Raw genomic sequence first — 17,645 nt, 5'->3', positions numbered from 1 at the left:
TACCACGGGGCACTCAGTTATGTTTGTCATGGCTTGTATAGATAGAGACTCTAAACAGAAGGAGTCACTCTACAAAAAAAAAAAAAAAAAAAAAAAAAAAAACTGACTGTCCATCTAAATGGGAACAAAACTAAAACAAACAAACAAACCCATGTTTTTCTAAGGAATCCAAGAAGAGGTCAAAATTTTGAAATCTCTAAGTTTTTAAGGAGGACTACAGTAATGAAAATTCAAGATAGGTAAATGTGGTTTTCTTACACTTTTAATATTAAGAAAACAATATAAAGTAAAACGGAACCTTATCCATTCTTACTGTAATTGAATGAGTGCACAGAATACTCTTATTTGGGGAGATACTTTGTTATAACTTCCCTATGCAGATAAAGGAATTTGTTGAAAAGAAATTCACTTTTAAATTACACATTTTATGAGATGTCTGTGTTCCAAAGACAGACACATGAATAAAGATTCAACCCATATGAAACTCTCTTTATGATGCTCTTATGTATTCTTGTTCCTTTAAGAAGCTAAAACCCGTTTTTCCCATTTCTTAGTGAGACCTCATTCAATGTCTCCGCACACAACTGTCTGGGGGCTCCTTATTCTTCTTTTGTTATTAAGACTTCTGGTTTCTTTCCTTCTAGCTCCAATTTGCCTTCTTTGGACCCTTTCTGTTACAGAGACTAATAATAATTCAACAGCTATGTGAATTATGTTATCTATAAATTATATAGGGGCTTGAACTGTGTGCTTCTTGAGTGGAAGGGCTGTTTCTTTCATCTCTGCATTATTAGCACCTAGCAAGTGCCTGACACTAGCAGGCCTGAACTGGATATTTCTGAATGTCTAAATGAATACCTTACATTAATAAAACACCTCTAACTTCTTCTAGTCCCAAGAAGAGAAATGAGTAAGGAGCAAAGACAAGATTTACCAAGCATTCCCATTCTTATTCTAAGACTGACTTGCAAAGTAAAGTTTCTGTCTACCACTGACATACATCCTGAAGTCAGGGTGAATCACTTCACACCCCAGAATGCTGGTGTCTGGGACTAACACTTAGGCTTCTGTTGCAAAGGGTTATGGTGTTGTAAATTTCAATCTTAAACTACGTACTGCATCAGTTATTTCCTTAAGATCAAAATTTTAATAAGCAGACGTAAAGAAGCAGGTATCAAGAATGGCCAGCCTGCTGTATCCAGAGCACTGGAAGCCCCACGTGCCAGCTCTGAGTTGCCACTATTAACTCTGTGATTCTGGGCCAAGCAGTTCCCCCAGCTCTATGCCTGCTTCCTCATTTAAAAAATAGAGTATATGATTATATAACAAAGAATAATGTCTTGTCTTGTTTGTTGTTGGGAGGATCAAAATAGATCAAAGAGATAAAAGTTCTATGTAAACTCTGACGTTTCATTTAAATGTAAGCCAACAATATGACCACAAACAACATGGGAACCTACAAAGCTTAACTCTATACGATGCTCCAACCTCCATATCATGCAGGAAGATGAATATTGGAAGTAGAAATTTTAAAACTGAAGGAGAAATCATTTCAAACCTTAGGGTCTTGTGTAAGGGGGAAAAACAAAGATTACTTAATGTTAAGTCAGGTTCATGGTGGAATGGGGCTTGGGACAACATCAGTGTTTAAGGAGTATTAAAGGAAAATTGTTCACATTCCAGTCCTACGATTTATGGAAAACAATGAATAGGCTATTTTCAGAAAATTCGGATACATTCAATATAGAGATAATTCACTGTTCCTTTCCACGGTTTCAAGAGACAAACCTGAGTAGAGACAGGAATCTTAGGCTAGTTCAGTGGAGGGGGCCAAGGCAGGTGATCCCCTGACACCCAGCATCTGCACTTGCCCCGAAAAGATATGTAAACACCACTGGACTTCCTAAACCCTGCGTTTAGGTCCCGGGCAAAGGGAGTGATCTTGGGGTCCCTGGCATAATCCACTCATTTGCAACCGGGTATTGCTGCTCTATAAACCCTCTCTAAATTAGAATCATCCAGAGGAAGGTGGGAAGATTTGATAGCAAGTCAGAATCAAGAGACAGTCATCACATTATACGCTCTTATATAACCAGGAAACGATTGTATGATATCTTCTAAATCAAAATGCAAGAAGTTGAAAACTTGATATGCGTAAAAGGCTTATATTAAAGAAAACATGATCAGTGCTTTTTAATTAATCTTGGCCTAAAAGTTAAAGATACCTTGACTGAAGTGCTAATTTTTCAAGAACATATTGATTTTAGAATGGATCTGGATTCTGCCTTCTGTATGGAAATGATAACTCCCTGGCATGGCATACCTATCACACATTACAAGTGATTGCTGGTCAAACCAACCAGGTTCTAACTATAATGGAAAAGAGATTCAGGGAAACAACAGAAAATAGAAATGACTGTTTGAATCAATCTATCAATTTTGAACTAATGTATCCTATGCATTTTAAACTTCTAAAGGGAATGGTTCCAAACGTTGGCAGTGACAAATACAAATACATTTAATACATTTGCCTATCTCCTCTTTTGAGTTTCCAAAGTTACTTTTGGTAAATGATATATTCATCTTTATTTATAAGATTATAATTAAATACATTTATAAGATTTATATAATCTTAAGAGATGCTGAATACTAACTATGTGACCAATTAATTCCAAAGTGAAACCATTTCCTATATTATTATCTTTTTAAGATCAGATTTGATTCTTTTTTCTTAACTGAAATTTTAGCTTCCTTTTTGAAATAAAATAGGCTCTTCATTATTTACAAGGTTATTTATTTCTGAGCTGCAAAAATTCTCTCTCCCCTTTTTTTGCTCTGTATTACCATCTTTTCCGCCTGTAGGCCTCCACTCAATCTTGGCTGCTATGATTAGACAGCCAGAAAGGGACAGTGGCAGCTCATCGGTGCCAACACAGAGTGAGGAGAAGGTCTTTGCAGACCTGTCTAGGGAACAGCAGGGATTAGCAACGCCCCCAGGGGAAGGCAACTCTTAGAGAACTAACATGGGCCGGGTGGTCTAGCCCTCCAGCCAACTAAGAGTCCCTTCCTCCAAGACTGACTTTGGAGGTTTCAATTTTAGTTTTTACGAGGAAAAATAGTTTATAGCACCAGCAATTTTAAATAGGGAGGTTATAACTCACACTGGGCAGTGGTGCCAGAGGTAGGCCCTGTAGCCCCAGCCTAGAGATCTTTTTACACCCCTCTGGGACCACACTGCTGAGTACAAGAAGGCTTCAATATAGACCCTATAGGTCTTGGTCCCTATTTATAAGAGCTTCCCTGCCTTCATAAAATCAGGTGACAATCACTTCGATGTATGTATCATTTAATAATTCACATTCAACAGTTTATAGCATTTAATAAATAATTCCCTTCCATCGTGAAACAGACCTTATACCTAAGACCCAAACAAAACCAACTGATTCATGTCAGTTTTGTTTTAAGATTTTTTTTTTTTGATGTGGACCATTTTTAAAGTCTTTATTGAATTTGTTACACTATTGCTTCTGTTTTACGTTTCGGTTTTTTGGCTGCGAGGCATGTGGGATCTTAGCTCCCCGACCAGGGGTCGAACCCGCGCCCCTTACACTGGAAGGCGAAGTCTTAACCACTGGACCACCAGGGAAGTCCCAACTGATGTCAGATTTAAGACCAAAGAAGGAAAAGGTAGGTCTGAGGTGGTCATCCTATAAGTACACATCCTGCTCCAACACCAGCACTAGAGCCCAAGGACAGACAGGTCACAGGCCCAGAGTCACTGCAGCTACTACCCCAGCACCAGTCTCTCCTCACGGCTTTTAGCCCCAGAGCCATGCTGGGGCCAGAGTAAAAAATGTGTTAAACAAAGGCTCAGCGAGTACAAACTGTAAACTCCTCACCAGCCAGTCCCAAGATGAACAAATGCTTTAACAGAGATTTCTGGAGATGGGGGCCTTTAGCCTGAAAACTAATTTTTGCAGCAGAAATGATGCAAGTCAGGCGCGTACTTCTATCTGTGGGCAAGTCTGGGTTTTTTGAATCTTTACTAAGTTTTCCCGAACCTGATGCTTTTTCTTACAGCCAACATGCTAGACTCTGGCAAATCTGTTCCACCACTTTAACATGTTCTAAAATTATAAACCGGAATCTACACTCTCTTGGAATCTCACGCTCTGGGCTTCACCCACCCTCTGCTCATCGTGCGTCAGAAACAAGGCAGTCGCTGCAGGCTCCTCTGCAGCTTTACCTGAGCTGGTTGATGCCGGGGATTTGCTGCGCCGGGAAGGTCCTGGGCTCTTGGTGGTGCTCCTGCGGGATGATGACGCTATTTTGGTGTAAGAAGTGGACTTCACCACTCGGCATTCTGGGGAAAGAAGAAAGTCCACACATCATTACAGGGTCACGCACATTCCATTCGAAATGTACAATAAATCTGGAAGGAGAACTACACAGACATCCTCGGTCACACGTGCTTCCTGCTGGCCCAGTATGTGTCTATGACGACAGAACCAAAACAAAAAAACCAGAAAGGGCACAGTGGGCATCTTAGACAGCACAGTAAATACGGTTGTCCCTCTGTATCCATGGGGATTTGGTTCCGGGACCACACACCCCCAGCCACCACCGCCATTGGCTGTTTGGGTCCTGCCCAGGTGGACCTGCAGGAGATGCCAATTTCTTTAAAAAAAAAAAAAAAAAAAAGAACAAAAACAAACTACACGTATCAGCACAAATTAAAAGGTGGAAGTAAGCAAGAAGCATAACATAATGGTATCAGAAGACACGATCAGAACCACCATGTGAATAGTGCCTGAGAGGGTGTCTACAGAGGTTTTAATTCCCAAAACAGAGCTTTGGGCCATGTGAGGAGGACATCCACTTGGCTCAAGGCTCTGTCCACACAATGGACAACACATCCTGGAGTTCGTCCCAGCCTTTGGACGTTGGTCTGGCCTTTCAGAAGTACATTAGCAACCAAATCGGACTGCTGTAATGCTGCCTGCCCACTGGCGTGCTTCCAGTTACTTTTTTTTTTTTTTGCGGTACGAGGGCCTCTCACTGTTGTGGCCTCTCCTGTTGCGGAGCACAGGCTCCGGACACGCAGGCTCAGCGGCCATGGCTCATGGGCCCAGCCACTCCGTGGCATGTGGGATCTTCCCAGACAGGGGCACGAACCCACATCCCTTGCATCAGCAGGCGGACTCTCAACCACTGCACCACCAGGGAAGCCCCCCAGTTACACTTTTACCACGTGTCTGCTCCATGCCAGGTGCTGAGCTCTGCAGGCACGACAGGGAACACACACGGTTTGGGAACTAGAAACACTGTCCACCTGGTAGTCCAGCATGGAATCTTTTAACCAGCGAGGGTTCTTTTCTGCTAATTTTTATTTTGCGGACCTCATGTTTGAAACATGCTGGCTTATGAAACAAATTGCATAAAGTAACAACACATTTCTCAGTTTAAACGAAAACCAGGACTATAACGAGGGCAAGATGACCAAGACTTTTGGTCCTAGGTCCTGAATGTTTAGAGGTCACATAAATTTAAGATAATAATTTAAAAAGCTCGGTATGTAGTTAGCAGGGATGAATGGGTAAAAGAGAAAGCTACCAGATGGTGCACACTGGTAATAACACCCATCTGTGAGCTGCAACGTGAGTTAAAAAGTTGACTTTAGGGTTTGTCACAGGCTGTTTGCCACAGGAGCCAGAGCTGCTAGTGATGGGCCCCACCTACCACCCAGGGCTTGGGGTCAGCAGAATAGAACTGATCTCACCACCCCAAGCTGACATTTTTCCAGCTCCCAGAAAGAAAGTCGGTATTTTCGCCAGGTGGCTAAGTCTTACCAGAGCGAATGTAGGCGTTTTATTTGATTTTCAGAGTATTGAAAAAAACCCCGTGGACTCATGCCATGCTTCTACAGCTTCCACAGCTTCTCTTGAGCTTAGTTCTCACCATACTATTAATCTATCAAAAGTCTTCATTTACTCCTCTGCCTCCCCACCCCCTACTAGCTTGGGTACCACCTAGGCCTGGCATATGTAAAAGGACGGAATAGCTGCTCAGTAAGTATGGGCCCACACTGTTATTGATCTTGTTACTACTACTATTCATTAGAGTAACCCAACCTCCCATTTTACAGATAAGGAAACTGAGTCTCCGAGAGGCTAAGTGACTTGCATCAGAATCGAAGTCTCTTGGTTTACTGGCTTCTTCACCACCCCAGGATCTGATGTGGTGGCCTAAGCAGGCTGCTTCATTGTGAATCAAGGCTGGAAAATTGTTATCAGTGCCCATGGTCGAAGACAGACAAGTGGGTGATGTCGGACAATGGGAAGGACGGCAAACAACCAGTTCTCGTATCAACATTAAATTAAAATTTAAATACTAAAGCTGCAATTCAATCAACATGCTTATTGCATCCCCCCCCAAAAGAAACAACGAACTCTCTTTCAGAAGTGGGATCATAGTGAAGCGAGATAGCTTGGGGGATCATGGAGTCTGAAAGATAACTACAAGTATTACAAACCTCACACCACTTGCCTTCAGTATAAGAGCAAAGCTTCATGAGTCATACAGGGGATTAGGATAATTCTGAAAGGCTAGGGCTGAATACAGGAAAATAGAAACAAAACAATGATAGTAACTGCTTTTTTTTTCCAAGGTCAAAATAAAACCAATCAAAGAAAATTGCACTGCCAAGCCATGAATTAGAAAACAACAACAACAACAAAAAAGACTTCAACCATCTTTCCCATTAAAGTTTAGATTTTAAGTATTTTAATTAATTTAAATGGGAATGGTATTTTATGGTGGTAAAAGATGGTGGTAAAAGACGCCGTGAAGGACAAATGTTTCATTCCTTTGGAGAGAATGCCAAAATCTTTGTCAGCTTAAAACCACAATTTAGAAACACTGTGCGTAACATGACGTACACGGCCAGTAAAGTAGAAAACCTTATTTGTTCTCACGAAGGACATTGCAGAGAGTCTGGCAAGGAAGCAGACAGCACCCCACACCCTCCCCTCTCTTCTGGGGTCATTTGCCTTTGAGGGCAATCCCTTCATTGTGGTATTTTTGGCACTCTCACATTAAGCAGGCTGCACTTCCTTTGGCTGTGGGGATACTGGACAACACGGACACTTCTTAAGGAGGATGAGATTGAAGGAAGCTTCAGGAGAGTAATTTCTCTTGCTACTGAAGATCGCAGCCTACCCAAGTACAGAAAATCAGATGAAGCACATTAACTGGGTCTCTGATGACTGAACCCCCCCATAGCAAGCAAGTAAGCAAGCAAGCTCTGATTAAATCTCTGCTTCAGAAGGTCCCTGTAAGCATAGCTCTATGAGGGGGAAAGTGCCATTCTCCATATGGTCTGTACTAATGTTAGCTTTACAGACGTTCTCGGAATTTGGTAAGACAGAAGTTACAACATCTCCCACCTTCACCCTGGACCCCAACTCAAGAAACAGGCCTTCTGTGATGGCCAGATTTAGAGACAACCCAGATGCAGATGTAGAGGCAGGAAACTGGAGAAGGAATATATTCTTTGGCCACGTTCCCAGTGGCATGAGAACCTCCACGTACGCAGATTCTCCCGACTCAGAAACAGGTGGTAGGTGGGCTGATGTATAACGAAAGGTGCTAAAGAATAGAAATGATTATAGAACTCTACCGGCGGCACCAGCAGTTCACCTGAGCTCACACAGCAGAGATGTTCATGCATTCAAAGGAGCTCACCAGTATCTTTTGGAGAATCTTGAAAGACAAAGGTGATGTCCCCTAAATGCCTAGGCAGCTTTAGTGACATTTTGCATGCTGGCTAGAGGATATCCTTTAAACAAGAATTTTTTACTCCTGTAATATCTTTTTTATATAAATTTATTTTATTCATTTATTTTTGGCTGCGTTGGGTCTTCATTGCTGCATGCGGGCTTTCTCTACTTGCGACGGGTGGGGGCTACTCTTCATTATGGGCTTTTCACTGTGGTGGCTTCTCTTGTTGCGGAGCATGGGCTCTAGGTGCGCGGGCTTCAGTAGTTGTGGTATGCGGGCTCAGTAGTTGTGGCTTGCGGGCTGTAGAGCTCAGGCTCAGTAGTTGTGGTGCACGGGCTTAGTTGCTCTGTGGCATGTGGGATCTTCCTGGACCAGGGATCGAACCCGTGTCCCCTGCATTGGCAGGCGGATCCTCAACCACTGCGCCGCCAGGGAAGCCCTGTAATCTCTTTTCAAAACCAGCAGAATAAAATCACTATCAGGCAGAGACCTCTCAGTGATCACAACTCTAAATTCAGTTGTTCTGAGCTATTCAGGGGATGGGCAAGTTCATCTAGAAGCATCCATTATCAGCAGTAGATGCTTTGTGCTTTCTTCCCCATCCTGATTACAAAGACAAGCTTCCTCTTTAACTTGGCAAAGGTAAGAAGCTTCCAAATGGAACAATATTCCTCTCTGTGGCTATGTGCAGAAGACAGTCAGGGAGAGCATTTAGTTCTAGAGACTTTTTATAAATATGGCGCAAGCTTGGTCACCAAAAGAGAGAATCTGCAATTCTGGCTCTCTAACCGTCCAGCGAGTAGCTCTCACAAGTTCGTATGCTCTGGGTTGGAAGGAACCCTCCAAGAATATCAGGGTTGTCAATGGTTACCCAATCAACTCTCTCCTCAATTCATGAATATCCTCTCCTACTGTCTCGGTAAGGGGCTGGCCAGCTTCTTCTTGATCACCTCCAGTGCCTGGGGGATTCACCACCTTCTGCCTCAAGGTTTTTGAAGCTCTGACCACCCTGCTTAGCCTCCAGTTTGTCAGCATGGGTGAGCTGAGAGACCAATCCTGGTATGACCTAGGCCAAAGTTTACTTCCTATAGAAACATGATGATTCTTGAACTTCAGGGCAGTATTACAGGAAAATTCAAATGCTGGAAGGGTTGATCTGCATCTCCCTGGTACAATGCTCTGATAAGGGCTGAGGTCCATCTTCTTGTTTCTGCACCACCTAGATTCGGAGCCAATCCTGACACTACAGTGAAACTCCCTTCCCTACTGGCAGTGGGGTTTGGAACCAGTGTTACTTTCCTAAGCTCCAATATTTTTATTTTTAAAAATAAAGCCTGTAGCAGATTGAGCTGGAAGCAAAGACATCAGCTGGAGTGGCTTAGCTGGAGAATAAAGTCCCAGAAACTGAGATTTTTAAAGTACCTTCTAAAAATATAGCCACGCGTGTCTAAACCCAGCACCTAGACTGGCCCACCACTTTCAGAACCCCCAGCACAGGACTCCAGATGGCACACACGTGTTCCCACGTGGCACAGCTGCTGGCTGTGAAACTAACACGAATCAGCTCTGGAGGCACTTGCTGGCTGAGCGTTGACCCTTTGTATAACCTCTGTAGAACCTTTTCTGGTGCTGGGATGTTCTGTCCTGACATCTCAAGAGTCACCACTCAGATCTACTGTTTTAATAGCACGAGTGATTCTCTTCCCCAAATACTTTCTTTTCTCCTGATAGTCAAATAAAAGCTAATTTTCCCTAAGCAAGAGCTGAGTGTTACATGGGAGCTGGTGTGCTCTAGGAGATTGCCTGGTAACCCAGGTTCCTGCTGTCTTAGGTCTATCACCCCTCACTGTCTTCCTCTACATGGTCCCAGCCCGCTCATTGTGCAGTCTCCAAGTTTTAGCCCTTGGGGAAAAGAGGGAGGCTTCCAAACATTAGACAGGAAAAGCTGCTTTGTGCCTGTTCCACCAGATCTTCATTTCTTGACACTGATCGCATTCTTTCCTTTTCCCACAACAACTGCACCGTTCGGTGCCAGTCGCTAGTTGAATCCCTGGTCTCTACCCACTGGATGCCAGTAGCACCTCCCTAGTTGTAAAGACCAAAAAACGTCTCCACACATTGACAAATGTCCCCTGGGGGGAAGAGCCCTTGGTTAAGAACCACTTTTGCATCTCTCCATTAGCGATCTTTCCAATGGTCTTCAATAAATTCTACAATTCTTCCTTGAGGGCGTTAATGAAGCCATCACCAACCACCTGCCTGGGGCCCTAAACAATGCATTCTGCACATTATTTCTGTAGATTTGGCCAACATGAATTGATAGTTTCGGGCATCTGTGCATCCACTGCAGTGTAGATGATGTGATTGGCAGTGTTGAAAGCCTTCCAATTGTCTGTTAAAATCGGATCAGCATCCATTGTTTTTGCCATCTCTGAGAACATGGTGACAGGGGGTCTTGAAACGCTGGCGGTTTCCTAGTTGAGAGTTTGGAAAATGGAGGAGGTCATGGGGGCACAGTGTAGAGAAAGAGGACTTGCATGTTGTGCTGAGCAAATCCGAGGGTTGCAGAAGGGCCAGGAGCATTGCCCCTAATCCACTGCACTCTCAGTCCAGTCCTCTCCCTTCCAGGTACCACTTAACCTCTGCCATGACACGTTTGGAACCAATCCCCAAATAGTGCTATCCAAGCCATTTTAGTTGAGTGCAAATACCCAGGCAGGAGATTTCGGTTCTTACCTATTGAGACTGGAAATTTGCAACCCTATTCATTAAGCCAGATAGCACTGCCTCAAAACAATGGGGTTAATCCCTCTTCCGGCTTCCCCAGGCCAGCAATCAGGGCACACCTGAAGCCTTCCCCTTTTCCAAAATAAAGTGTTCCCACTCCTCTGCCTGTCTTTGGGTCTCTGCCAAAATGCAAATGATGGCGGCTGACTCCTTTGCTTTAACCAGCTCACAGTAAATAGCCTCCCCTGGTTCTCACTGGTTGCTCTTTATTTCCACAACATGCACGGCTCTCCCTCTTAAGCTGGCCATAAAATGAAGTAACTAACTTGACTTGAGCATCAGGTTGTATGAAACAGGCTTACCTTTCTCCATTAGAGTTATGACAACATCCACGGGAGAAAAGAGCACGTGAACATCTCTCATCTCACACTTGACCTATGCTCACTGAGGCATGACGGTGCACATCATCTGAATGTCTTTTTTCTAAAGTGCATGTATTGATTTCCTGTTGCTGCCACAACAAATTACCAAAAATCTGTTGGCTTACAATGACCAAAATATATTCGCACATAGTTCTAGAGGCCAGAAATCTGAAATCAAGGTGTTGCAGGGCCACAGTCCCTTTGAAGGCTCTGGAGAATCTCTTTCTTGCCTCTTCCACCTTCTGGTGGTTCCAGGCATTCCTTGGCTTGTGGCCCCATCATGGAGATCTCTGTCTCCATCTTCACATGGACTTCCCCTAGGTGTGTCTGTGTTATCTTCTTTTGCCTCCTTCTTAGGTGAATATTTGCGATGGCATTTCAGGCTCAACTGGATGATCTAAGGTAATCTCATCTCAAGATCCTTCAATTAATTATATCTGCAGGGGCTTCCCTGGTGGCGCAGTGGTTGAGAATCTGCCTGCTAATGCAGGGGACACGGGTTCGAGCCCTGGTCTGGGAGGATCCCACATGCCGCGGAGCGGCTAGGCCCGTGAGCCACAACTACTGAGCCTGCGCGTCTGGAGCCTGTGCTCTGCAACAAGAGAGGCCATGACAGTGAGAGGCCCGCGCACCGCGATGAAGACTGGCCCCCGCTTGCCACAACTAGAGAAAGCCCTCGCACAGAAACGAAGACCCAACACAGCAAAAATAAATAAATAAATAAATTATATCTGCAAAGAAGCTTTTTCCAAGTAGGGTAACATTTACAAGTTGACATCTCGTGGCCTTTCAACCTATCACAGTGTGTGTGACGCAACTTTAGGACAAGCCTTTCTTGAAAACTCTTGTCAGGATTCTGCTGTTACTCCCCCGCTTAAAACCCTCTATGACTCCTTGCTGTTCTTTGTGAACAGCCTTAGTGCAGCCTTTAAGGCCCCTGCCCACCTCAGCTCCTCTCTCTTCCTTCCTCTGGACACATTATTTTAGTTTCTGACAAACACTAAGTATCTTCCTGCCTCTTGGGCTTTAGGACATTAATTTCCCTGCACAAGGAACAATTCTGCCCTTGTGCTGGCTCACTTCAGCTCATACTTCCCGGCTCAGCTTAAATTCATCCATTTTGCAAATATTTACCAAGTCCGTGCCGTTTAAGTGCCGATGCAGCAGTAACTCAGAAGACAGGGTACCTGCTCTGATGGAGTTTTTACAGTAGAAGCTGAAATGGGCCTTAGAAACAAAAACAAGAACAAGAGCTGATTTTCTAAGTGCTTTGCCAAGGGGTGAAAGGAGGCTGTGACAGTGCCTGGGTGGGTGGTTTCTCGATGGTGGTGGTCAGAGAAGGTCTCTGGGTGTAGAGAACATCAAAGGTGAGCTCTGAACATAGGAAGGAACCAGCCACGGGTAGATTACAGGAAAGAGGGAGGCAGGGGCCAGATCAACTCAGGGTTGGGGAGACCAAATGAGCGGTTTGGATTTTACTCTAAGCAAGATGGGAAGTTATAGAAGGGCTTTAAGCAAAGGCATTGTTGTGCTCTGATCTGTGAGTCTAAAAGATCACTCTGGGACGAATCTAGGAGAGGAAGGGTGGTGGTTTGGACCAGGATGCAGGTAATAGAAATGGATGGACGAGAATGACTTGAGATATGATGTGGAGGTCCAGTCCACAAAACTTGAGGGTGGACTGGGGGTGGTGGGGAGGGCTGGGCAGGACAGTCCCAGCTAACACGATCTTTGTCAGGTACACTTCTGAGACCTACTGACTGGTCTACACAACGTAAGTGGCTTCAGGTGCCAAAGGCAGGAGAGACCAAGAGTTTACCAAGGCCCATGGTCTGCCTTCAGGGTAAAGGACAGACTTTCCCACTGTTTAAAAATGCAGAATCTTTGTTCTTCTTTTGACGAACAGAATTAGAATCACTGGAGGTAGAACCTGAAGTGTTAAGAAAAATCCCCAGGTGACCCCGATGGTGTGAGTCCACAGACCAGAAACTTTTTGCCATTCTCTGGTATATAGATAAAATTACTGAAGAAAATCCAGAGGCTCAGCATTTGAAGTAATTGTGCAATGTGGCATTTGGAACAAAGGATTAAGCTAACAGCCTGAGGAGACAGATTAGCAAGATAAATCAGTCTTGAAAAAACAACAAATATCCATCCTATTGAGATTTGGTCCCAACTCAAATTTTCAAAAACAACCAACTGTCATCCTGAGACTTAGCCTAAAGCAGACTTTGGAAGAAGAACAAAAGTTCACATTTATTAACAACTCATGACCACCTGGTTTTCATTAGCTACAAGATGGAAATGATCTGAAAGATAGATAAGAAATAGGTAAATTACCCAAGAACCAAAAGGAAAAAAATGGGTACAAATTTCTCCTAGAGAAAGGAAAAAGAAACAAAAGAAACCAAAAAAAAATAAAAAATCATAGAAATATAAACTGAAAAAAATCTGAGAGCTTTCTCTTTGAGTAAGGCTACTTTTATGCCTGACTTTATCCTGCTCCTGCAGAAACAAAGATAAGTGTACATCCTTGGTCCAGTGGGTCCAGCCCAGGCCCAAGTGGTTCAGGAGTCAGGAGGTCTGGAAGGATCTCACTGGGAAAGGGAAATGTGTGGAGTTACAGGGCAGCCCACGTGATGAATACTGAGAATGCCAGGTGTGTCATTCACAATGGGTAAGGCTCTGTTCTGAATTATCCTGTGCCCCCTTAATGAAATTAGGACTAGTCATAGCTTAGATGGGGTCCACTCTTCTCCCATCAAAACAGAGCCACAGGCTCTGTGCTGTCCAATAGTTTGGGGCATTTTGCTTAGAGAAGTTCTCTAGCATCTTGTGCTAACGTGGTCCATGGGCGAGCAGCCTGAACATCGCCTGAGAGCTTGCAGACTCTCCGGTTCCACCCCAGACCTACTGAATCAGAATGTGCACTTTACCAATGTTCCTAGTAATTTGTATTCACATTAAAGCTTGAAAAGAACTGCTCTAGAACTATGGATGGACACCCTTACATCAGTGGCTCTGATCTGGGGAGCATGTGAAAAACAACAGGTCCCTCAGTCCAGTCCCCAGAGATTCTGACCTCAAAGGCCAGGCATCTGCATCTTGGACAAGCACCTCAGCTGATTATGATTCTGACATTATGATGATTTCTTAAATTATGATTTCTAATTTAAGAAACAGGGCCATAGATGGTAATAAGTAGGAATTAGTAACTCTAGGAAGGCATTAAATAACAGACATAGGGCTTCTCTGGTGGCACAGTGGTTGAGAGTCCGCCTGCTGATGCAGGGGACGCGGGTTCACATCCCGGTCTGGGAGGATCCCACATGCCGCGGAGCGGCTGGGCCCGTGAGCCATGGCCGCTGAGCCTGCGCGTCCGGAGCCTGTGCTCCGCAACGGGAGAGGCCACAGCAGTGAGAGGCCCGCGTACCGCAAAACAAAACAAACAAAAAAAGAAACAACAAAAAAAAGAGAATAATGATGCAAATCTACTTCTAAGCAAAGTCTAACTGGGAAAGAATTTAATTTAGAGGTTTTGCCTTCAAGGAATAGGGACAATCACAGGGGTTGACAAAACTCAGCTGCTTCAGGGAAGAAACTGGTAACACAAACGTGTGCATTTGGCAGAGCAGAAAAAAATCAGGACATAAAGGAAAGCTGCTAGATAATAAAGGTTGACTAGGTTCTTAAGAAAGGTTTCATTTCCTTCCAAGGAAATACTTAAAAGTACAGCAGCCATTCGTTTTCCCACAAGCGGTTAGATATTGTTCTAAATATCAGCAGGTTTTAGAATGAATGACTTCTTGGGATATTACGGAAGTACCTACCCTGAAGAAACAAAATATTAGTAAAAGTCCCCCATTGGTACCACACAAGCAATGCTTCTAAGAATGTTTTAAGAGTGCCACCAGGGAGATCCACTGGAGAAATTAAATTAAGTGCTGCATATAGATTAGTTTTCTGGGAATCAGTTCTGCCTGTGGATTTCTAGGGTACTCTTTGAAGATAGCAGCGTGAGAGAACCCAGGACACAGGAATGAAATACATTCTTTCCTTCTTTTCACAATCAGTACAGAAAACAGACAATGCCCACAATAGGACAGCTTTTACAGTCTGTCAATAGCTTTCCTGACCATTATACGGCTTCAGGGAAAACAGAAAGTCAAGTTATTTCATTTAGAGATTAAACAGGATAAAAAAAAATTTTAATTGATACAGCCACTATGGAGAACAGTATGGAGTTTCCTTAAAAAACTAAAAATAGAACTACCATATGACCCAGCAATCCCACTACTGGGCATATACCCTGAGAAAACCATAATTCAAAAAGAGTCATGTACCAAAATGTTCACTGCAGCTCTATTTACAATAGCCAGGACATGGAAGCAACCTAAGTGTCCATCAACAGACGAATGGATAAAGAAGATGTGGCACATATATACAATGGAATATTACTCAGCCATAAAAAGAAACGAAATTGAGTTATTTGTAGTGAGGTGGATGGACCTAGAGTCTGTCATACAGAGTGAAGTAAGTCAGAAAGAGAAAAACAAATACCGTATGCTAACACATATATATGGAATCTAAGGGGGAAAAAAAGGTCATGAAGAACCTATGGGCAAGATGGGAATAAAGACACAGACCTACTAGAGAATGGACTTGAGGACACGGGGAGGGGGAAGGGTAAGCAGGGACAAAGTGAGAGAGTGGCATGGACATATATACACTACCAAATGTAAAATAGATAGCTAGTGGGAAGCAGCCGCATAGCACAGGGAGATCAGCTCAGTGTTTTGTGACCACCTAGAGGGGTGGGATAGGGAGGGTGGGAGACGCAAGAGGGAAGGGATATGGGAACATATGTATATGTATAACTGATTCACTCTGTTATAAAGCAGAAACTAACACACCATTGTAAAGCATTTATACTCCAATAAAGATGTTTAAAATTTTTTTTTAAGCCCAGAGACAAAATTGCACAGGTTTAATAGAAATAAGAGATACATTTCTAGGTGCTACACTTTCTAGGATCATTAATATAGTCTAAGCTTCTCCAGAGCCACTCCCTCTTCAGTCCTGCAATCCTTGCTGAGAAGGCAACTGTGTTTTCAGCCGGATGGCAATGCAAATTGAAAGAAGAAATGTTCTGAGTTGCTTCTATTTTTGACAAACTGAAGAGTTCACCTCAGTAGATATATCCTGCTCTTCCACAGCTGGCAATCACTTAGGTGACACACTTGTCAAATATAGCTAATAAGGCTGCATGTTAAAAGCTTGGGGGAAATGACAGGTTGTCTAAGTTCCACAAGTGACCTGTTTGAGTGGGCAAGGAAGTGATGGGGACACCTGAAAACGGCGGAACCAGTGTGAAATGGGCATTCCTGGTGAATTTCCTAGCTGTTGCTGGCACTGCCTTTTTAAGCAGTTCAGATGGGTCTTTCAGTTCAGGATGAAACAGTTAAAAAAACAGTGCACAATCAGACAAGGTATTTGCCATCATGTCTGTGACCCATTGGATTTCTGGCTGCGTGATCTGGGTTGCTCACAGACCACAAAGGATGCTGTATTCGTTTCTCAACCCTTCCCTTTCACCTTGTTTCACATGAGTCATTTTTCCATGAGGGAGAAAGTCTATGAGAAACAATGATAAGGAAATGGAATCTGGGAAGAGCAGATATTCATATCAGTTTTAAACAAAAATTCCCTGTTCCTAACTCTGTGAAAACCTGAGGAAGACCATTATCTAGGACCTGATCTCAATGAGCACAACTTAACCCCTTATGTCTGGAAGCCAGGTTATTTGTTAAGGGCAGAGTTATAGCAATATGAATAGGATAGGAACGGATTTTCAAAGGGAAGTATGTCCACACATATATAGGGAACGTAAAGTTATGAATGACAGAGTTTTCCTGGACTAGACATATGTCTGAACAATTTCTTCTTTCTAAATTCTTTCACATTCATGCAACGTGAGGGAGATATTTTAAGAGTGAGTTAATTCTTGTGGGTAAGTCTCTGTATCCTATTCTGAAAACTTAAGATTTCCTTTCCTCACTTTTGCCAAAAACTGTCATATTTATTATCCTGTTTCTCATGTTTCCTTGTTACTTGACTTTCCTTTTAATGAGAAGTATCCTTCACATTAACTGCCTAGTAAAATCCTTGGTTGTATAGTTTAATTTTCAAGTACCCTCTTCATGAGCCATTTATCTATTTTCCCTTCTATTCCAAATGACAGACATTAAATTACATCTCTGGGTAGATGTGATTAATCTTCTATTCCAAAGTGAAGAAAAGAAGAAAAAGGTTAGAAACATTTAAAGCCTCTTTTCTTTTTTACTAGGAGAAGGCAGACTATGGGTTGAAAACTTGATTTATTCCCCTTAAACCTATTTGAAGATCACCTTTAAAACAAGGGGTCAGATGTGGCTTGAAATGAATTCCCTGTGCAGTACTTACGTTAAGTCCCTGGGCTACAGTATTTCAAGGCCAATAAATATTGTAGTCACATGAAGGCAGCCATCTAATATGACAGTATATAGCATTTTGGAGGGTTTGTGGTCTTTCAAGTAAAAGGGCCTGCTTAGAAGGGAGGCATTAGAGTTGACTTGCTGGAAAGCTGCCCGAAATCAGATGATAATTCTATCTGCATTTGGCCCTTAGCCATCAAACGAATAAGTCATTATTGCAATCTAGTAGATAGTTATCTCTGGC

The 17,645-nt window shown here is 43.2% G+C and overlaps 1 protein-coding gene across 5 annotated transcripts in view; it reads right to left on the bottom strand.

The window, feature by feature from the left end:
• The window catches only part of DCLK1 (doublecortin like kinase 1), a gene marked incomplete at both ends in the record, with an annotated part of 315,351 nt that overhangs the window by 91,190 nt on the left and 206,516 nt on the right, over positions 1-17,645 (bottom strand). For all 5 annotated transcript variants that reach the window (XM_079721778.1, XM_079721779.1, XM_079721780.1 and 2 more), the window contains one exon: positions 4,247-4,363. In XM_079721778.1, coding sequence (XP_079577904.1) covers positions 4,247-4,363 — 117 coding nt within the window. The remainder of the gene's footprint in view (positions 1-4,246; positions 4,364-17,645) is intronic.

The sequence above is a fragment of the Hyperoodon ampullatus genome, assembly GCF_949752795.1.
Source record: "Hyperoodon ampullatus genome assembly, chromosome: 16".
Lineage (NCBI taxonomy): Eukaryota > Metazoa > Chordata > Mammalia > Artiodactyla > Ziphiidae > Hyperoodon > Hyperoodon ampullatus.
The sequence above is the reverse complement of the archived record's forward strand: the minus strand, read 5'-3'. Positions and strand labels throughout refer to the sequence as shown.